The sequence below is a fragment of the Lytechinus variegatus genome, chromosome 2 (genome assembly GCF_018143015.1).
Source record: "Lytechinus variegatus isolate NC3 chromosome 2, Lvar_3.0, whole genome shotgun sequence".
Classification (NCBI taxonomy): domain Eukaryota; kingdom Metazoa; phylum Echinodermata; class Echinoidea; order Temnopleuroida; family Toxopneustidae; genus Lytechinus; species Lytechinus variegatus.
Window position 1 is genome coordinate 1523426 of NC_054741.1, and position 22786 is coordinate 1546211.

The window sequence follows — 22786 nt, forward strand, 5'->3', positions numbered from 1 at the left end:
AAATGTTTTATCTGTAAAAAATAATGAAAATATGTCAAATACTGCATTTTTTGTGTCTTTATGTTTTAGAGCGACTTATCGAACTCTAATGTAAGCCTTGTTGCCTACCTTTTCGAAATGCTTTAGTTTTACAGATCACTTTATTATAATTGGTAATGTTTTATATAATGAGTGATATTTATGATTTCGAATTATTAAAAATATTTAATTTTTCTAATTATTTTTTGCTTAAGTTTTCTGATACATTTTTAAAATAATTAATCACTTCACAATATCTGCATCAAAGTTGCCGATTCACACGATTACGATTCGTCTCAACTCACCGGTATCATAAACCTCCTGAAATTATATTTCGTAAAAATGTCTCTTTCCTGAATAAGGCAGGCGAAATGGAAGATACAGACGGGTAAGATAACTCGCATATTTTTGAATGAATTCTAAAATACACTTTCTTGAATTGAAATTCAACCTGTACTTTGAAATTTAAGTTGGAAGGTAAGCTCTTCTATTCAAATCCAGCTTCCCACACGTACCGGTACCGTACGGTACGATACAGTCGGACATTGCGAGGACCCATAGCCGAGTACCGGCGGTATACGGTAGTTGTGTGTCCGGACAGATCGTGGGTCCGGACGATCAATATTAGAAAGTCATTTGGAAAAGTTTACAAGCGAAATTTCATCAGTTTTTAGTACAAAATGTAAGGAAATGTTATAGAAAACAAAATAGAAGATGATTGCTTCCATTGAATCCATATTTTTGGTGTAATCCAAAAAGGCAAAAGACAAAACAGAAGGCTTCAGTTCAAAAATATAAAGTGTCCGGACACCTAGCCAGGCTAGACCATGCTAGCCTGGACTCTGAGTCTGAGGCGTCTGGGGAGTAAAAGATATTTATTGTCAGTTCCCCCATGTCTGTGTGGTCTCCTAAGTCTGCGCACCGGCGTATCTGTGTGATTTTAGGAAAAGAAGATATGCAACGAGCACGAACTTTACACATGCAATAACAGGTATTCATAAAAAAATCTGACTCAAAATAGTGGAAAAAATGAATTCAGTGCATTTCATGTGACATCCTCAAAATGCAGCCTTTTTCATAAAAATCCTGAATCGTGTGCAAAGTGAATGAGTGCGCAGACATTAGGTACCTCTCTCTCTCTCTGTTCTCATCCCTCCGCTTGGTTCGGAGATCGTCGGGTCCAACCCGCATGTGATGTATATGTATCTTAACGACTGAATGATAGTGACTCATCAGGCCAGGAGAGCACTGGAACGGCTATTATGGATTTTTGTGATATATATCAAAGTCGCTTTTAATAGCTTGGCATTGATATCCAGGGGGAGCTTTGAGTCAAAGGCAATAAGAACATCTTGGGTGAAATTGAAATTGTAGTTTACAGCTGGTTTGTCAGAAAAATGCTCCAGATACCATCGATGATCCTGTAATATCTCCTTGATTTTGGGGATGAAATCATCTCTAATATGCTTTAGAAAGATGCAAGATGCTATGAAATGCTCGATTGTCTCATCTTCAAGCTTGCAAAGAGGACAGAGGGTATTAGTGCTCTTTCCGATCTTACATCTTCTAGCCTGTACTAGATATGTCCCAGAAAGAAGTTGTGCTCGATATATTAATGCTTGCCTCAAGCCATCCTGGACAGGACCGGGAGGATAGAGTACCTCTACATTGATTTCTGATTTTCCCATCCAGAACTTCAGGGAGGATTTCTGGGATATACTTCCAACCACTTGCTCTCTCACAGCTGCATGAACTTTACTTTTGACCACCTGCTTCCATTGCTGGTATGAAGGAGTCAATTCAAGAAGTGAGTTCAAGTCAGGCAGTTGGTATTTAAGTAGTAAATCCTTCAAAGCTCTTATAGAGGGAGTGAGGAGGGCAAAGGCATGAAGAAAGGTCTTGAGTTCGAAACGTCCAGGGCTCAGGTTGATTACATGTCCTAGTAGAAGGAGTCTGTTTAACTCTATTTGACGAGAAATAGGGATGAGGCCAGTCAACAAGAAAACTATCTCATCTGGTGCAGTCAATGGGACACCGATGATTCTCTTAAATAGATGAGACTGACATTTATCTAGCTTCTGGAACATTGCCTTTGTAAGTTTCAAAACTTCCCCTCCATAAAGCATTCGTGGGATGCAGAATGTCAGCCAGAGTTTGGCAACGAGCAGTGGAACAAGACCTCCAGTGTAAGCTCCTGTACCATTTTTTTTTCAATCTGAAAATGACTGCTCGAGGCTTTTTCAAGGAAATCTTATATTTTCTGTCATTTTTTAATGAGAAATTTGGTACATTTTTAATAATATATTATATGTATTGCTCTAGAATATATACTTATGTCTTTTGCACTTGTTCAGTTGTTCCCCATTCTTTCCCTTTTTTCCCCACTCTTATGCACCAGTTTATTATGCCTTTCTTTGTTACCTGTTTGACCCACCTCTCACTAATTCTCTTGTTATTCATCTCTTCCTCATACCATCTATCACTGTTTTGTTCCAGATCCTGTTTGATGTTGCCTGCCTCATATCTTAATCCCTCTTGGCTTGAGGTCTTTCTTTGGCCTTACTTATATTCCCTTTGTGTCTGCCTACTCCTTTTCTTTCATCCCCTTCATTAACCTGATTGGTCATCTCTTCTCACTAATGCCCCTTTTGTCTCCTTGTTTCTAGTGTTGCTGTTGGATGTTTGTGGTCTATATTATGGGTGTTCCACTTTATGTGTTTGTCATTTTGCCTCCGACGAAGATTCTGCTAGGATCGAAAGCTTAGGCCCCTTTTGACTCTCTAATTTACTCCATTGGCTCTTTTTTTAGATAAGCAGTTTTCAGCAGCTTCTTTTTGCCTCATAATAATATAAGGAACACTATTAACCAAAAGTTTTGTGAAATAAGAAGAAATTCAGTTGAATCTTACCTCGAATTGTTAGGTGCGCAGACTTGGGGCCCACCTTCATACTACGTAGGCTTACTCCCCAATGACGCCTGGTAGTGGATCACATTTATCTCTGTGTAGGGATGAGATTCCCATGGTCAAATTAAAGCTAAATCAACAGTTGTCTGTTACGTTTGGAGCCCCCAAACTAACATAAATGGGCCCAAAGTCCATATTAACCCCCCGTTTATATTAAAGGTCCTTATATTTATTAAATAAATAGTACTAAATTTGAAAAAACATAAGAGCACGAGCGTTAACTTACCCAGTCTGTTTACGTCGCCATTTTTTTTTCTTTTATCGATAACAAGATACCACACTCGTATAGAGCTGCCAACTTAGATTTTTAAAAAATACTTTAATCGGCCGATAAATATCATGAATCGTAAAATACTTGTTTTGGTCAATAAATATCATAACAAGTGCTAAATGATATTTTTGACTGAAACAAGTATGCAAGTATTTTTTAAATCTTAGACTGCAGTTCTACACGCTTGTGGTATCTTGTACAATTGCCCAGGTGTTAAAACTTAAGGGGCCAACATTGCTGCAGCCACTAAAATCAAATTTAAAAAAAACAACTGGAAACTTTTTATTCATTATTGAAATTTTGAATTGTACTCTATCATTTCTTTTTTTCCTTTCTTCCAGAATGTCAAGTAACTCTGCCTCAGAAACAGAGAATTTAAGCAACGATGCTCCAGCAGGTAAAGAAAATTCGAGCAGACACAGGTCTCATAGTAGTAGTCGACACAAGAAGCACAAGCATAAAAGTAAAAAGAGCCACCACAAGCATAAGCATCACAAGGATAAAGATGGACACCGTCGGCATAAGCACAAGCACAAGAAGCACAAGAGCAGGAAGGAGGAAGAGGAACAACCTCCGGCTGCTGTCCCTTTTGCAGTTGATGAATCCGAGTCAGATATTGAATTAGAAGATACCATTCCTTTGCCTAAATTTGAGCCAAAAATTCCCCAGCAGCAAACCAGTCGGCGGGAAGGCCGCAGGAAGGAGAGGGAGTACATTGATGAATCCCTTGCTGCTCTAGAGAAGCAGAAGGAGCTTCTGCAAGCTCAGCTGCTGGCTACAGCTGACGATGAACACTCTGGAATGAACTTGATTGCTCAGGGTTACCAGTCCGATGAAGAAGAAGATGAAGACACTGTTCTGAAACAGTCCCTCTCAAAGTGGATCCATTCAGGGAGTTCCAAGGAATCCTCCAAACCATCCTCAAAATCAGAATCTAAAGACAATGAGCGATCAGACCGGAGGAAGCGGGAAAGGGAAGATGAGAGCTCTCAAAAGAAACGACACCGCAGTAAGTCGCCAACCACTGAGCGTTCTTCTAGCAGCAGGGTTGATAACAGCAATTCTAAATCCTCTGAAAGCAGGACTAGTAGAGACAGTCATTTATCGAGTGATAAGAAACATTCCAAGGACAAAGACAACAGAAGAGAATCTAGAAAATCACCAAGTGCCACTAAATCTGAGCAGAGGGAGCCTAAAGATGGTAAGGAGTCGAAAGACCGAAGGAAAGCATCAGTACGTGACACTAGGGGGTCGCCCAAGCGAGAGCACAGATCAGGAGAGAAAGCTAAAAGGGAGAGTAGCAGGGACTCTAAACCCCACAGGAGCAGGTCTCCAATAAAAGAGAGGTTAGTGACTGTAGTTTTGTACACTTCTCCAATAAGAATTAACAGTTAAAATGTTTTAGGTTTGAAACATGTTTTCTCTTGATGTAGCATCTGTACAGCTTTACTTATTACCCTGCTGCCCCCCTTTGCAAAAAATGAATTTTTGACTTACATACATGTACATGTATGAATGCACTTAATTTCTATTTCTTTCGAGATGCACTGAAGTAAACAAGCAAACAATGCATCTCATCTACATGTGCATGTAAAATCAATAGGCTTTTATACAGGTAGATAAATATTTTTGCCCACTGATATATGAATATAATGTTATACTCCTGTATATATTCATTATTGTTAATTTGTGCTTTGCTGTGTACACACCTTGTGTAATTATTTACATGTATGAAGATTTCAATGAAATGAACTGTCTGGAATTATAGTAGTAGTCAGTGCACGACACTGGCACTGGTCCGACGGTCCCAGACCAGTAAAAATTGCTGTCAGGCCAGTAACTTTTCAGAAATAGCCAGATTTACTGGTCTGACATGACCAGTAAAAAATATCAAACTGCTACAAATGATATTTTCTCCTCTTGCAAATTATAAAAATGGCCCTGGCTTCTCAAAAAATGGCTCTCAAAAATTAAGAAATGGCTTTCATTAATTATGTTGAGTGTGTGTGTACTGTTTGTATGTATGGATTTTTTTCTTTGGGGGGGGGGGCAATAAAAGACATCAAAATAAACTTGGTCTTTGTTTTTCTTTGTATATCGGGGACCAGTAACTTTAGGTTCAGACCAGTAGAAAAAAGGGTTAGTGTGGAGCCATGGTAGTAGTCATACAAGTATTGTAATAGTATTAATGTTTGGTTTATTAAAATTATTGCAGGACATTTACTGAAACTGCAAGGAGTAGACCAAGTCCACCCCGTCGATCCCCTCCCCCTCGTCGGCCTCCTTCCCCTCCAAGCCGCCGTCCAGACCGAAGTAGATCCCCCCTTGGTCGAAGGGGGCGGAGTCCCATCGAGAGGCGGGGCAGGAGCCCCTTGGAGAGGCGAGTAAGAGGCAGCAGGTCGCCAGTCAATAGGTTTGATAGAAGGAGGGGGATATCCCCGCCAAGGCGGTTTGGAGACATGTCACGCAATAGAAGAAGACGAAGTAGGAGTCCTGATAGACGAGGAAGAAGAAGGTGGGGAAGGAGCAGGAGTAGGTCACCTAGAGATAAATTCAAAGGCAGTCTGTCAGAGGGACTGTCATTGAAACAGGAGTCATCTGATGATGAGTAAGTCACCAATTTCTGATTAAATTTCTTCCAGTTTTTCTCCTTTAATTGTGAGACTGAATGCTGTCAATCTTGCTTTTATTGTCTGCCTACTTTGCAGAGTAAGACTATAGATGCCACTTCTCTGATGGCGGCATTAACTTTGAAATCTTAACATAGTAGTTCCCAGGTGACATGGCCAAGGTCAAATGCCATGGATGATGGGGTCGATTAACTTAGATCATGTTGAGGCTAAAACATTGAAATCTTAACCTAAGGTTAAGTTTTTGAAATGTGGTCATAACATTTAATGGATCATCTATAAACTTGGTTCATTAGAGATTAGGTTTATTATAAAGGTAACAGAGAGGTAATTAAAATTATAACAAATACTCATAAAAACCACCTACTTTAGTGATAAATAGAGAATTTTTTTACAGATCAATTCAAAATTGGCACATTAATGCATATTGGAATGGAAATAATTTGGACAGTTTTACAATAAGTATTATTACAAACAGAGTTCATTTTCCTTTTGCAGAAAGTGCAATGTTCTAATAACTAAAAAAAAATCTCTGACCTTTAGAATCCCTGATGTTGACTTAGATGAAGAGGAAGATGAAGAAGCAGTTATTGAGAGAAGAAGAAGAGAGAGGCAGCAACTAATGCAGGTTAGTGTTGAATTATTTGACATGATGTAACCTGAAACTAAAGAATAACTGGAGGGAGCAGACTAGCAGAGGGGAGCTTCTAAGTGGAAAATTAATAAATTCATTTTTTCTTGAGAGTACATGGTGTATTTCCCTTTTTTAACTCCTGTTTTCCTTTTTTTCCCCTTTGAAAATTATGACAGTCATTTATCATCCCCAAAGACTACCTAATCCATTCATCCAGACCAGTTGGAATGGAAAGCAAATCACCTATCAATTCCGTCATTTCTTGACTTTGTACATTAATTACTAAAATTTGCCATTGTGTCATGGCTGTTGTCTCATGAAAAGTGATGGGGCCGTGTGATACTTAATGGCAGGGCAAATTTGGTCTCAAAAGTTTCACAAGACTTCATAGAGAAAATTGTAAAAAATGTTCCAGTATTTTTTCAATAAGGCATCAACCGGTGTGTTGGCTCAGTTGGTAAAGCGTCCATCTCATAACCGGGAGGTTGGGGGTTCAAACCCTGGCCGCGTCAGACCAAAAGACGTTAAAAGATGGGAATTGCTGCTACCCTGTTTGGCGTTCAATGATTAAAGGGATAGAGCCTTGTCGATCTGGCGCTGCACAGCGACTGCCGGGCCCACGATCAATTGGGCAAAGCAAATTTTCAGAGTATTTCATTTCATGTCTATTTCGAACAATAAATTATGGATTTATCGGATGGATTTGGATTTAATCAATGAGAACATGAAGATATCTGATGTACATCCATTTTAATATTTTAACAATACCGTTGTTTTTCACTGTCAAGACGCCATCGCAATCCAGGGGGAAAAATTCAGACATTACTCTGCCTTATATCTTAAATGAATTTTACTTGATTTGATAAAATACTGAACATTCATATCTATCTTCCTCCAAATTGCATCAAGATCCCTATTTAAAAACAGTTGTAATGTATTCATTGCTAATATACATGTAGTTTGTTAATGCTGAATATTTTTTTTCAGAAATACAAAGTTGCTGAGGCAGCAGAGAGTGCAGCATCAAGCCCCGCTCAGGTGCCTTCCGAGCCCACATCCAACCCACAGTCACCCCAGCCCAGTGAGCAAGAAGATAGCAGTGAACAGAGCCAGGATTCAGAGGATGATGAAGACGAAGAAGAGGAAGAAGAGGAGGAGGAGGAAGTGGAGAAGGAGGAGGAGAGTGAAAAGAGCAGTTCATCAGATTCGGACAATGACAGCAGTGAAGAAGAAAGCAGGGCCAGCAGTGATGACGAGGAAGAGGATGATAGAGATACAGCAAGGATAGATGAAGAGGAAAGACTCCGGGAAGAGGAGGAGGAGGCGGAGAGAGAGAGGAGGAGGGAGTTGGAGAGGAAGAGATTAAAGGAGGCGTTTCCTCAGAGTGATAGTGAGGATGAGGATTCAACCACTAAAGATGTTGAAGGGAGTATGGACAAGAACTTGAGCGATATTGTCAAACCCAAATCAGATAAAGGTAAGACCCTTGTGGTACAAGGATTAGTCATGAAGCATTTGATTGTTTCAAATATCCGTTTGGGAAAGAGTTCCCTTGTACCTCTGCTAAAATTACGGAAAAGTATCGAAATGGCTTTATAGAAAGTCGTAACTAGCTAGTATTTATTATGTTAAGCCTGTTGGATACCTACCAAAATGTGGCTTTATGTCGTCAAGTTATGGGTCAGGATGTAATACATGCATTTCACATGACAATGGCATTATAAGTCAGGAAAATAAAACCACTTTAGTCTTGAGGCTAAATTAAACTAATCAAGATATCAAGCTATTAATCACAGTGAAACCTCTCTTTTCAAAGAATTTCATGCTAAACCAAATCAATAGATTCACCAATCGTTCACAAGGTTTTCCAGGTTTGAATCCAGTTGATGGCAAATATAGAAAATAAATTGTGAAAATCAGAATAATAAATAAGAAGAGGGTTTTTTAAACCTAGATTGAGTATAAAAATTATTGGGGGTACTACATGTACATGTGAAATGCTTTCTTTGGTTTTTACTATTTATTTACTTTGTAACCATGTCATACAATTCACATGAAAACTACAAAATTTCATTCAGATTTTGAATATAAAACTAGATGGTTTTGTTTGTATCATCAGTGATTTGTTTAAATTTGTTTTGTTAAGAAACCCTTCCAGTTACATTACATTTATAGTTAATATGGCTTTTCAATTGACATAGTTTGTATTTCTGTTTGATTTCCAATACAGAGCAAGCAACAGCTAAAAATGGACTGGACATGTTTAGTGAGGTGGATATGTTCAAGATGGTGGGTGTTCCTTCATAGAAAACAATGATAGCTATATTGCTTTATGATATGTTGTGTATGGACATATAATTACAAATCCATCTTGTGTTTTTATTGGTTAGATTTATTTATTATACACTTGCACTATTTTTTTTCAACAATTATGATTATAGTGGTTTGATCAGTAGTGATATTTGTAGTACAGGGTTCTCTCTTTCTTATATATTTTTTGTAACTTTTTAGGTGCCTAATGGCAATTAAGGTTTTCATGAGAAAAGTAATGAAACTTCATGATTAGAGGGTTTCACAATACAAATACATCATTAGAAAATATTTAGGAGGCCTTTTAGACCCCCAGTCTTTAGGGTTAAGTGTAACTGTAGTTAGCACACCATGTTCTTTACAAAAACTTGTTTATGTCGTGTAGTTAATAGCTACAATCATTAATTTATAGTATATTTTGTCATAGACTTGTGAAATTGCCTTGAATTATATATAACTGGTGCTGTTTCTTAAACTTGTTATTATACAGTTCATTTTGCAATATTAGTCTCAAGCTACTGAAATCATTTAATTTGATTAATTGATAATAAACGTGTTATAAAAAACAGTGCATTTGATGTTATAAGGCCTTGATTGTGTATATGTTATGTCAAATAGCTGAGGTCACATTTGATTGGTTTAAGTTTTATTCCACATGACATATTATCTACATACATTGATTATTTGTTTTATTTCCTGACAGAGTCCATCCACTCGTGAGGGCATTGGACAGATGGGACCTGAGAACCCAAGTCTCACTGATAATTGGGATGATGCTGAAGGATATTATCGTAAGTACAAACTCTTGATCAGTAGAGAAAAGCTTTCAACTAGTTCTGTTGTACATAAAAGAAAAATTGCTACCAAAGAGACGTTTTGTGGAGCAAATTGTGATTTGATACCACAGGAATTTATCCTGTTGTACACTGTTTGTTTCATCCGCAGGGGTGCGTATTGGAGAGAGCCTTGACAAGCGCTATACAGTGTATGGCTACACTGGTCAGGGTGTGTTCAGTAATGTGGTCAGAGCAAGGGACACAGCCAGAGGTCAGCTGGACGTGGCCATCAAGATCATCCGTAACAATGAACTCATGTGAGTATGTCTTTTCAGAGATTCAAGTTCTCAGGCTTTTACCCGATTTGAGGCTCTGACAACTTCCCACCTCATATTTTCTTTTCAGGTTTATATTGTACAACACATTTGGGGGCTGATGTGTTCTGGCATCTTGTCAAGCCCAGTCAGCAAAATTGACTGGCATCCCTGATCTTTGATTCTTCTTCTTCCTCCTCCTCATCCTCCTCATCCTCCTCTTCCTCTTCCTCCTCGTCCTCCTCTTCCTCTTCTTCTTCTTTTCAAGCCCAGTCAGCAAAATTGACTGGCATCCCTGATCTTTGATCCTTCTTCTTCTTCCTGAAGATAAACAAAGACAATGTGTGTGTATGTGTGGAGACTTTCACATAACCTCTTTAATATTCTGTATAATTTCAGGATTTTGATCTTGCAAAGTAGGTGCCTTTAGTGTGCTAAGGAATCATTTGTATACTATACATTAACAACACTAAAGAGAGATGATTAAGTCTGCTAGGAATGTGAAATTCACAACCTGGCTATCATAAAATCTAATGAAATAATATATTAAATGAAATAAAAAAGCATAGAATTTTGTTTTCTTACCTATTTGAAAATTGTGGTCAGTCATGTATGAATGATTTTGAATCATTAAGTGCAATAATACCTATTTTCAAGTGTTACTTTCAATGTTTGAATTTCTACATTTATCCATGATCTCTTATCCCAGGCAAAAGACTGGCCTGAAAGAACTAGAGTATCTCAGGCGACTCAATGACCAGGACAGGGAAGATAAGTTTCATTGCGTTCGTCTCTTCAGATCTTTCAGTTACAGGCAGCATCTTTGTCTTGTCTTTGAACCACTAAGGTAAAATACTTTCATTCTCCCTTAACAGTATTAATTAATTACTGGAAAATCTCAAGTAAGGAAATAATGTAATCTTGTATTCCTTTTGCAGGGTCATTTCAGGAGGTTACACATTTTTGCTTTTAATTTCAAGAAGAACTACCTTCTAAGCAGGTCTGCTGCAAATAATTGCCCTTGAGATACCTGCCATATGTATTAAATATCTTGTATTTACTACATTTACCCCTCTTCTTGATTTCTGTACAGTATGAACCTTCGAGAGGTGTTGAAGCGATATGGCAAGGATGTAGGGTTACACATCAAGGCAGTAAGGTCGTACACTCAGCAGCTGTTCCTAGCCCTCAAACTGCTCAAAAGATGCAACATCCTGCATGCTGATATCAAACCGGATAATATTCTGGTAAGTCTCAAAAATACTATGCCAGGCACTTATTCATGTTCAACAAATCAAGTCCTCTCTATCTTTGGTGGTGATGATGTGCAGTCCAACAATCAACCCCTCCATTCTTTAAAGAATAAGTCAGGTTATTAAAAAAAATGCACTGAAATAAAAAACAAAGGGCAGAACCATGAAATTCTGTACCGTTTTTGGTTTGCCTGACCTGATTTTCCCTCTGTTTACTTCACTTTATTAATTGCTCATGCCATGAAAATTTCATAGTATTACAACTCTTCATATGAATTAGAAACATAATTTTTCATTTTAGGATGGTCACACAAATTGGAGATTGAAACAATCAAATCAACAAAAACTCATAAATAAGAGATGATAAATAAGAGATAGAAAGTGAGATAGAAATTCCAGGCTATTTGATGATGAAAAGGTGATATGTATTTATGGTTTGGCAAGATGACCAAATTCTTATTCAGACTTTAATTACAAGTTTGATATACATCTCTTTATCGTGCTCTTCTTGCTTCTCTCTTACCGTTTCTTTCTCTTTTTCTTCATTTTTTTTTATCCCTCTTATCATTTTCTTCTTTTTCTCACTACTTAAAAATTATGGGGGAAGGGGCAATCACCACCCCCTGTAGTGTTTTACTGTCTATACATTATATTTCTTTATATTGAGCTTTATCACTTCATCCATTCCTGTCTTTCCCTGTAGAGCACCACAATCCTTTAATGGTAGAAATCATTTATTTATGTATATTTTTTTCTTCAGGTGAATGAATCAAAGACAATCCTAAAACTCTGTGATTTTGGTTCAGCCTCACATGTAGCTGATTGTGACATCACTCCATATCTTGTCAGCAGATTCTATCGTGCTCCTGAAATAAGTGAGTTGAATTTTTATTTACCGATTGTGTTTGGGGACTGGCATTTTTGGCCATCGGCCGGTGACCCAGGGGTGATCTTCTAACCTCTGAATTTGACCTCTTACATGTACCTATACCTATATAATTCCATGACATATCATGGCAATTGAAGTTGCAGCCCCTTCTAATCCATCCGTTTCGGTCCTCCACCTTTCTATGTGATTTTCCAAACATTCTTGTCCACACATGTATGTTATCTTCCCATCTCTTGCACTGTCTTCCTCAATTGCGGATTCCTTTTACTGTTCCATGTAATATTATCTTATCAAGGACACATGATCAGGAGATATTACCGTACCACTTTAGTTTACGTTTTTTTCACAGTTGTGAATAGGCCATCATAGGGACCTATGTACCTGTTTTGTGTAATTGCAGATTTTTTCATTAGACACATGGTCTTTGTAGTGTGAACTGAGACTTTTCCTGTAGCATCTCATGTTCATTCTGCTGTGAGTGTAATTCTGCTCTTACATGTAAAGCTTGGTGTTTCACAAAGATTTACATGTAACATAGCGGGTATTGCAAAAAAATATTTGCAATCAATTGCAATTTCAGATGCAAATTTACAAGTGATAGGTCATTTTTAACAAGAACAAACCAGCTTGTACTTGTTGATACAAGAAGCAGACAACCAATCAATTGCACATTTGCAATGAGATAAATGACTTTCGATTCATATTGGGACTTAAACTTGACTTGCTATCAGTGGCAAGTTTCTTGCAACACCAATAGGATTCACACTTACATGTAAGTTCCCATGTGATATAAAAGGTATTCCTTCATTGATTAAATCATGCTAAAAGGGACGTGCACACCACATATTAACCAATAAGATTGCACTTTACATATCATGTGCACATTGATATTTAAGCATGAATATAAGTTATACTCAACTCTTTGTGAAACACCCTCAGGTGTACATGTATTTACTTCTGAGCCCTGTTGTACAAAGAGTTACGATTGATCCGATCAATTGTAAATCTATGGAAATCCATCAGTGTCTTAATTTTTTTCTATGAAAAATTTGCACAATGTCCTTTTTATGCAAAGAGAAGCTCAGTGAATTTTCAAGAAAACAATGAATGCATGAATATACATTACAGCTAGAAAATATTTCGAACAAACGTGCATAATAGATGTTGACGTTGCTGGCCGTCCATAGTCGCGATTGATCAGATCAATCATAACTCTTTGTACAACAGGACCCTGATGTGTGTACGTGAAGGCTTGGCATGTGAAGGAATCTTTACCGTCCTCATTCTAAAAGACATGATTCCATTGTGGAACCTTGATGTCTAAAAACTTCTCTCATGTAATAGTGTGTACTGGAAGACTTGGGGTGTGTGTATTTGGTTTTTACAGTCGTTTATCCAACAGATATGATTATTTGCATCTGGGGACTAAGACTCTGCTGTCACCATTCTAAAAGAAATGCTTCATGGTGTGAACCTTGACCTCTGACCTTTGTATTTTTTTCCCGATGTGCATTGATAAGATGATTCATCTGGTGGGTGTTTCATAAAGCTGTTTGTAAAGTTATGAACGACTTTACGCACGACTGGAACATGTTCTTAGGTCATAACTCAATAACATAGGGATAACACATAGCATAAGAGAGGATCACCAGTCGTGCGTAAAGTCATTCGTATCTTACGAACAGCTTTATGAAACACCCACCCGGGGTCCGTTTCATAAAGCTGTTCGTAAGTTAAGAGCGACTGTAAGAACGACTGGTGATCCTTTTGTGTGGTAAATGATATATTCATTGGCGATGGCTTAGCGCGTAAGAAAGGATCACCAGTCGTTCTTAAAGTCGCTCTTAACTTACGAGGAGCTTTATGAAACGGCCCCCTGGTTGGTGTGACCATGGTGATTGTGTGATGTACGATGATATCCTCAAAAGCAGGGACGTGCCTCCCTCTCACGTCCCTGGTATAAGCATGGTCTTTTAAAAGCCAAGCTAACCAACTAATCAACCAATCAACAAAACCAGGAACCAGGTGGGTGTTTTATAAAGCTGTTCATAGTGTTACACACAACTTTACGCACGACTGGAACATGTTCTTAGGTCATAAATCAATAACATAGGGATAACACATAGCATAAGAGAGGATCACCAGTCGTGCGTAAAGTCATTCGTATCTTACGAACAGCTTTATGAAACACCCACCCGGGGTCCGTTTCATAAAGCTGTTCGTAAGTTAAGAGCGACTGTAAGAACGACTGGTGATCCTTTTGTGTGGTAAATGATATATTCATTGGCGATGGCTAAGCGCGTAAGAAAGGATCACCAGTGGTTCTTAAAGTCATTTGTATCTTACGAACAGCTTTATGAAACACCCACCTGGATACTATTTTGAGAGACCCTGCACAGGGCTTGAACCAAAGTCTACTGAACCAGTGTTTACATGTAACTTCTCATTTAGAACTGAATTACCTTGGAAAATTACAGACGTACAACATACATGGAATTATCTAGGTTGGGGTTCAAATTATGAAGGGAGTTGGACTTTGTTAAGTCTTCTTTAGACGCGTCATTGAAATTTTATTAGAATAGAAACATGTATACCAGACTTTTTATTTTATTCATGATTCACAATGTTGGACCATTAGTGTGTTTTTATTCTTCATTTTAGAATGGTTTAATCAAGGGACTGAATAGAAGATGATATATCTCAGGATTTGTATGCATGGGTTTTATTATTTAATGTAATTCTTTATATTTCAAACAAATCTTAGGCGGGTATCCTTTTATTATTTTCTTTATATTATATTGCTTTATCAGGCGTCACATACATGTATCCGTTTGAATCAATAAAATCTGAATGGGATATTTCTCAGAATCTCTAAGAAAGCCCAAGCCAAACAAAGAATTAGGGAATTTCCCATATCCAGCTTATAATACAAGCAGCTGCAGGGATTGCTTTTTTATTATTTGAAAAATCTTTTAATGATCCTAATGGAATAGATTATCAGTAATATTTCTTGAGTAGTTCTACTGACTGTCATGTCTATTGCTAGGATCCAACTATTTAATTTTTTTTTCATAAGCCATGAATTTAATAATGGTAAATGTTACATAAAAATCGGAAGAAACTTTGATATACATGTAGATTACAATTCCACCCATTTTCAAATAATAGAATATCTGGTTATTGAACTCCTGTTTTTTTTTCTTCTTAAGCTTTGCAAAGTTTTTAAGTACATGTAGCTTGGTGATGTATTTAGTTATAGTCATGATATTTTGTTTAAACATTTAGCTTTATTTTGTCTTGTTCTCTTTTTTTGTTCAACTTCACTCTTGTTTTCATATGTTTGTCTTCTTCCTTTTCCCACTGAAAAACTTCTTCTGGATGATTTGATTATGTGATGAAACATTTTTTTTCCCAGTCATGTTTGTAAGGCTTTAAACTTCTTCATGTAAAATTTCCTGATTGGGAGAAAAGAATGCTTTTCCATGGTCTTCTCCCTTAGAAAAGTTACTTTTTACATGTAGGTAGTTTCTTTTGGTCATCATCAATTTGAAATGCCAAAACATTACGTCAAACTTCCCTTTAAAACAATACCGCAGTTCTGATAGCGAACTGCGGTGTTGTACCCCATTTTCCATTTGGATCTCCTAAAACTCATTTCCAAGCCCTTATCAACCGCGCTTGGCCAAGTAATCCAGGGGTAATCCCCGCTGTCTCAATTTCACCCCCACAGGCCAGTATATGAGCGTTGAGCCAAGGACGAAAAGATAAACAACAGCTGCGCTATTACGTAAGACTTCTCTGCCTGTAGTAGGACCTTCGGAATGAAATTATTGTATTCCATATTTAATCACGTTTTCAAAGGCATATTGTATTCAGTAACCCAATGTTAATCCATTTTCAATTTCGAACGAAGAAAATCGACCTCGGAATGAGGAAAGTAAGCGAATAAAAATGACGGCATGCTTACAGGGACCGCACTCAGCGCTGCGCATGCATCCCATCGTGTGTGGCCCCCTGCTGTGACTGTATATGCCGGGCTGTTGTTTTATCTTCGGACCAACGTTAAGAAACAGGTGTTTTGATACTTAAATTGCTTTCTTGAGGCAGTTACGGCTGGAGAAGAGAATTGATGAGAAGGGGAACTGGGGTATAGTGTTCTCAAATGGAAGTTTTTCGTCATGAGATTCTAAAATAATTATCCTCAGAAATGAACATATTTTTTCAATACAAAACTGGCTGATGAAGACTACATTCACATGGACTATGCAGTGAGAGTATTACATCATGGCAGCCGCTTAAATACATGAATATTCATTGCCATGTACTGTGGAGTGGAATTATGGCAATTGATCAATGAAAATGATAAGCACTCCTGCTCTTCATTGTATATTATGTATGAATAGAGCTGTTATGTGATTCCTTATTGACTCCTACCACACTGGTGACTAGAGAATTTGATCCTGATGCAAGAAGGTCACAACCACCATTGGTGCAACTCTGCTCTCATGAGTGTGGTCTCTCCACATCCGGGGGTGTTTCATGAAAGTTGTCAGCGCAGACTGAAGTGGCGATGCTGACAATTTCAGTGAAATCCTCGGTTTTGATTGGCTGTGAGGCACTTGCCTCTGACTGTTACTATGGTAACTGTCTGAGAAAGCCAACTTGTCAGTGCTGATAACTTTCATGAAACGCTCCCGAGACCCTATACAATAACTATACAGTGGGAAGTCATGACATTATATTGATTTACTACATATTGATATTTATTATATTTCATTCATGCACTCTTTGAGTCCATATGACATCTTGTTTTTCATTCCGTCTTTCCTGACATTGCACATACCCTTCATTTATTTATTTCTTATGTCTTTATTTTATGTTTCTTTTCTACTTTTTTTTTCTTCCAACACTTCTCTCAACTCTTCCAAAATTTTCTCTCTCCCTACAATTCAACATTCCCCCTTTCCTACATTCCATCATTTTTATCTTCCCTTTAATACCTCATTCTCCCTAACCTCACATTCTGTTACCATCCAACATTCCTCTTATCTTTACATTTAAACACAATATTTTTCTGTACATTCCACCGTCGTCCCATTTCCTACAATTCAATATGCCCCCATACCAAAATTCTCCTTTTCCCTACATTGCTAAATTCTGTCATCATCCCCCCCCCCACCTCTACGTTCTAACTTCCTTTTATCCCATTCCATCATTCTTATTCCTACATTAAAATTACCTTTTTGTCTACATTCTCCTTCCTACATTCCATCCTATGGCCTTCATTCCAATATTCACCCTCCTCCTGTTATACTCTTCATTTTGGACCCCCTCCTCTCCCCCTATCTTTCCTCATCCAGTCATTGGTATGAGCTACGATGCAGCCATAGATCTCTGGAGCACAGCCTGCACCATCTTTGAACTAGCCGCCGGTAAGATCATGTTCCCTGGCAAGACCAACAATCACATGCTGAAACTCTTCATGGACCTCAAGGGCAAGATGCCCCATCGGATAATCCGCAAGGGCATGCTGCGGGACAAGCACTTCGACTCCAACTGCAACTTCAAGTATGTGGAAGTGGACAAGGTCACAGAGAGGGTAAGTTTTTTGTTGCTATTTCTATTGGAAGAACGATAAATACCCATCAATTTTAACTAACTAATTGGAAATATGAATTTGACCCATCAAGTTGTACAGTAAAGACAAATTTGTTTTTCTTTAAGTTCCAGTAGGAACTTTTTCCTCCTTAATTAGAGAGAATTATTATAGCAATTCTTGTCATTTATTTCAATGAGTGGTTACTCATCCCTCACATTCCAATTACCCATTGTGTACTGTTTACACAGCAATATAAAGCACATTTTGGTCACAAAATCAGTTTATTTAATAGAAAAAAATAATCTTGATATATTTAGCAATTAAAAATTTAGATTTAGGCTGAACATCAGAAATTTCCACCAAAGCATGATAAATGTCAATACAGCACCTTGGGGCATTATTAATGAATGATAAACAACTATAGACCTTTCAAAAAGAATGACAAAATTAATTTTGAAAATGATTCTTGTGAGTATCAAAAAGTGATAATTTGCTAACTTCAATGCATGTCCTAAGAATTCAATGTTTTAGTCAATAAATGTAGGACAAGAAATATTTCTCAGAAGCCTGAATTAAAATTGAAAATTATCCATTGTGTTGAATATCCTTGAAAACTTATTTTCGTGTTTCTTAAATACCAAGATCAATAATCACATTGGTCATTAGCATTAAGATGCCATTATGTGGAAATGTATAGAATGACTTGCTTTTGAAAAATGAAGCATATCTTTTTCAGAAATTGGGGCCATTGGACTCCAATTTATTAAGCAAAATGTAAAGAATATTAAATATCCAAATCGATAAAGAAAAAAATTGGAAAAAAAATGTTTCTTTTGTCATGGGAGAGCAGTATAATAGTAGCAGTAATGACACGAACACTTTGCTATTTTCAGGAGAAAGTGACTGTGATGACCGTCATCAACCCGACCAAAGACCTGACCACGGAGCTGCTGGGTTACCAACGTTTACCAGATGACCAACAACGCAAGGTTCTGCAACTCAAGGATGTGTTAGACCGGTGTCTCATGTTAGATCCTTCAAAGCGGATCTCCATCAGCGAAGTGCTACGACATTCTTTCATCCAGGAGAAGATCTAAACGGGGGCAAGGGTATCCCCTTCTGGGGTCCCCTCCCAGCCTTGCCCTGAATGACGCACTCCATGTGGTGCTAGACGAGCGGTAGTAGTACTCTTGAGATGTCATTAGCCATCAGGTTTCCACATGGCAACCTCTCTTTATTGTACTTTACGTTGACTGCAGAATGTTCTTGCTTCAACTCAGGTTCTGTAATAGAGCTATGTTCCGTATCATAGCTTATTTTTTACATTTATTAATCATTTTAAAGATGACCATCTGAATTTTAGAAGATTTTGCTTTGTATATTTGTGGATGTGCATAGAGTGCATAAGCTATTTTTCTGCAGGTGTTAATGGGTAAATCTTCATATGGGGTACTCTCTCTTCAGAGTGCTGTGTGAGTTCATGTCGTACTTTTTATATTATATTGCACGATTTATTTTGTATTCAATTGTGGTTCCTGAGAGCGTGATTGGACAGGCAGCTTTTGAAGAAGAGAAGGTAAGAGGTCATTAATTGAGGTAAGTTTTTAGAAGTTTGAGAAATCAGTGAAACTTTTTTTTCAAGAGGTGGGGGACCTGCTACCCCAACTTCTCAGGCCAACAAGATTTGAGCTTTTTCATTAATATTTACCCCATTTATAAATTATTTGATTCCAACGAGTATTACATAACTGAAATAATCAAGTGAAAGTATTTTCCATTTTCTTCTTATTTGTTGATACTTTCTTTTCATACTAATTGGAATAGATCATAGATATCTTGCTCATTATTTCAATCATTTCTCAAGAGCTACCATAGAGACTTCTCATTGTACACATCAGTTTGTAAGAAATTGCTTTTTTTAAGAAATAGGTTCAGCTGATTTGTTTTCTTGTGTTCTTCTTCCAGAACTGTTCGGCTGCCGAGGGCACACCGGGTTGTACAACACAGAACTATTAAAATCATGTGTGAGCACAAAAAAGTCATTTGTGTAGTAATATCATTTTCATGTGTAGACATGTTGATATCCGATCTAGAAACCATTGCATAGTATATATCTAGTCAGCACCCTCACCACCAACAACATACAAATAATGCAAAGGAATGAGAAATATGTGGGTTTTTTTTTTGCAAACTCTATTCTAAATGGAGACATACCAAAACAGGCCTCTTTCCACAAAAAAAGAGAGGTTATGTGAAATAATTAAAATGAATGTTGGATATTTGTCTCTGTGGAGTGTATGCCTCCATCATTGAAATATTTTGTTCCATATTTTCCATGAAAAAAATGTTTGCTCTTGTCAGAGATCGTACACACTCACAAAATCACATTGCTTGAGATTCAACTGTAGTTATCCAGCTCTTAATGAGCAAAGATATTCTTTGTTTAAATGTCCTTTTTTTCATCGTGAAAATCGTTCATCTTAAATTTGATTTTGGCTGTGAATAAGATGTCCATTGGGGAATACTTTGGTGTTGAGTCTTGACCTTTACATTCTAATGTTTGGTGCAAGGGTAGAATTAGCATAGATCTATTTAAAAATTTGTAAATTTTGTGATGAAGAATGAAACGTCACGTTAAAAAAATTGTAATTTGCCTTTACAGCTATATTTTGTAATTTCCCAAGTGGTTTTCTATTAGATCGATGAAACAATGAAATAATTATTTTAATTATCACAGGGAAACAAATTACGAAATATTTATGAATTCAAGATTTTTAAGGTTTTTTGTAATTCTCAATGTTATTGCAAATGTATGCTAAAGATGTGCTTGATACTTCTCCTTTAATATTAAAAGTTTACCAAAATCTCTTGAAATCATAAACAGTTGCAAAAAAGAAATTAAATTCAAAACAAACCCAAAACAGAAAAATGAGAGGAATTGGGAATTGATTTGGATATTTGTTTTTGCTGATTCATCATTGCTACTGTTGGAGAATGAGAACTTATCAATGCTTACGATTATGGAACGGTCCCCTGATTATCACAATTCATAGAGCAAAAAGTGAATATCAAGCGCATTTTTTAGCATTTTTTTTTCTCTCTGAGCTATGGAATACATAAAGTTGACTTGTTTTTGCCTGATTTCTTTCCCCCTCACCATAGCGCTGGTTCAACTGGGGAGTGCTCAGCTCAAGCAGAGTTTGTTTATAAAGTGCATTGTCAGTAGCAGAACTGTGCAGGGTAAAGTACATGTGTGAATGGAGTGTGTTAATTTCAATGATTATGTACTATGATATGCATGTAAATATTACTGAAGGGGGAAATCCCAACACGGGAAAGGGGGAAAGCCCCCAGTGGGAAATTCCTAGAGGGAAATCACAAATGTGTCTATACAGGCTGGCATTGCAGGGATAGATACCCCGGTATATTATCATTTTATGACTTGAGTCTAATTATGATTTAAAGTTTGATAAAATTGCACATTTAATATTCTGATAGCAAATTTGACTTAAAAACTGAATCTGGCAGATCAAATCTGAAATAATTACCATTTTGAATGTCAGGTTGCTATATTGAATAAGAACAGTTTAAATGATAATCAGCTCTCCTCTTCATCACCATATGCCTGTATTTAAAGCTTAGATCATTTTAAAGTGTGTGAAATGTTGGTATTTAATTCTGATGTTAAACATGCACCCCTGTCTTTTTCCTCGGCTGTCAGTTTATTCAAACCAAACTTATTTTGTCTTGTGCGTTGTATAGGATATATTCACTACAGTTTGCTTTAGGAACTGAATTGACTGGTTTTATGCTTGTATAAGTCAATATCAAGACTGTTTTCCTATGTTTAAAGTACAAAAGATTGGTGATATTGTCGTATGTCATACATGTACAAGTATGTATGACAAGAATGAATGATTCTTAATGTTGGGGTCAGATAATTTGTTACACATTACTATGATGTTTTCTTTTTCTGTTTTGATATTTTTTTGTATATAGTCTTGAAAAAGAGCACAATCAATATCTATCATTGATTTTTTTAATGGTATCTGTAGAAGCAAATAGATGATATTCTGTTAAAATGGATTTCATTTGAACTTTGATCTTGTAAGAGAGGACGGATCATGTAAAGTTTCTGAAAAGATCAAGAATATGTGAAAAAAATGTTACGAAATACAACTTAGATGGAAAACAAAGTGCAGAGTTTAAACTATCTTTTTTTTGGTGATGAGTTTATATGTGATTGTGGTGATGATGTTGTTGATGATCACTACTCCGGTACATAAGACATTATTTCACTGACACGTCTTTTCTTGTGTTTCTCCCTTTCTTGGGATCGTTTGGTACTACAAAATGATGCGTAACCATGGTTACTCAAGCTGCTCTGTTGGAAGCAACCCCTCCCAAGAGGATGGTCTTTGAGAAGATGCACTCATCAACAAGTATGGATGGTATTTTCTTTTTACTCCAATATGGTTACAGGAACCATAAGTATGATAAAAATAATCACTTGTAGATATAGTGATTCATATAAAAACACTTTACAAATTTGATGCAATAAATGACAGCATTCAAAATTGAAATTATTTAGCATTAGGTAACAAAGAAAGCTACCATTAGCAATTGAATAGTATTATTATAATGTTTGTGGGATTCTTTATACAGTATATACCACAAAAAGTGAAACCGAGAACTGATGATTTTTCATAACTTAATCACAAATACAATAGACCAGTGACTTATCGTAAATGTTAGTCTCCTCTTTAAGTCTAACTTAAATGATTCTTCATTCACTTATGAAAAAAAAAAAATTTGAAGAAAAGAAACCAAGAAAGTCACTTCGCGGGCGATATCTTAATTTAAAAAAGAAATTGCATGTCAAAGAATTCCAATATCTGCTCTTTAATCTGGAACCTCAAAGAAATGGTCAAGAAATAAGTGAATTCTGTTTCTCTAAAATAATGCTTGAATTGCAATTATTTTATATAATGAAGGCATTTAACAGGCTAGTTGTCAGACTCAACTCTGTTTTGTTGGCAATCAGTCATGCATTAAGTCTTTTGCTAACCATGCGGTAGCTGCTGGGGAAAATCTGTGAAAAACGCATGTTTATTACCATAAAGTGA

At 36.9% G+C, this 22786-nt stretch overlaps 1 protein-coding gene across 2 annotated transcripts; it reads left to right on the plus strand.

Moving 5' to 3' along the window:
• Window positions 1-295: 295 nt before the first annotated feature.
• On the plus strand, window positions 296-21853 carry LOC121407030 (serine/threonine-protein kinase PRP4 homolog). 2 transcript variants are annotated; one of them, XR_005968863.1, is made up of 14 exons: window positions 296-406; window positions 3597-4601; window positions 5471-5863; window positions 6429-6513; window positions 7507-7996; window positions 8750-8808; window positions 9533-9620; window positions 9775-9922; window positions 10629-10766; window positions 11013-11166; window positions 11933-12047; window positions 17422-17660; window positions 18554-19684; window positions 20823-21853. XR_005968863.1 is itself a non-coding variant. In XM_041597925.1 (13 exons), the coding sequence occupies exons 1-13, from the start codon at window positions 390-392 to the stop codon at window positions 18755-18757; spliced, it is 3135 nt and encodes a 1044-aa protein (XP_041453859.1). In that variant the 5' UTR covers window positions 296-389; the 3' UTR covers window positions 18758-21853. The 2 variants fall into 2 exon arrangements, 1 of the variants encoding a protein (XP_041453859.1); XM_041597925.1 differs by having other exon boundaries at window positions 18554-21853.
• Window positions 21854-22786: the final 933 nt, after the last annotated feature.

Coding starts and splice junctions, on each gene's coding strand:
- LOC121407030 (XM_041597925.1), top strand. Junction 9,621..9,774: donor TGATGCTGAAGGATATTATC/GTAAGTACAAAC, acceptor TTTCATCCGCAG/GGGTGCGTATTGGAGAGAGC. Junction 11,167..11,932: donor TCAAACCGGATAATATTCTG/GTAAGTCTCAAA, acceptor TTTTTTCTTCAG/GTGAATGAATCAAAGACAAT.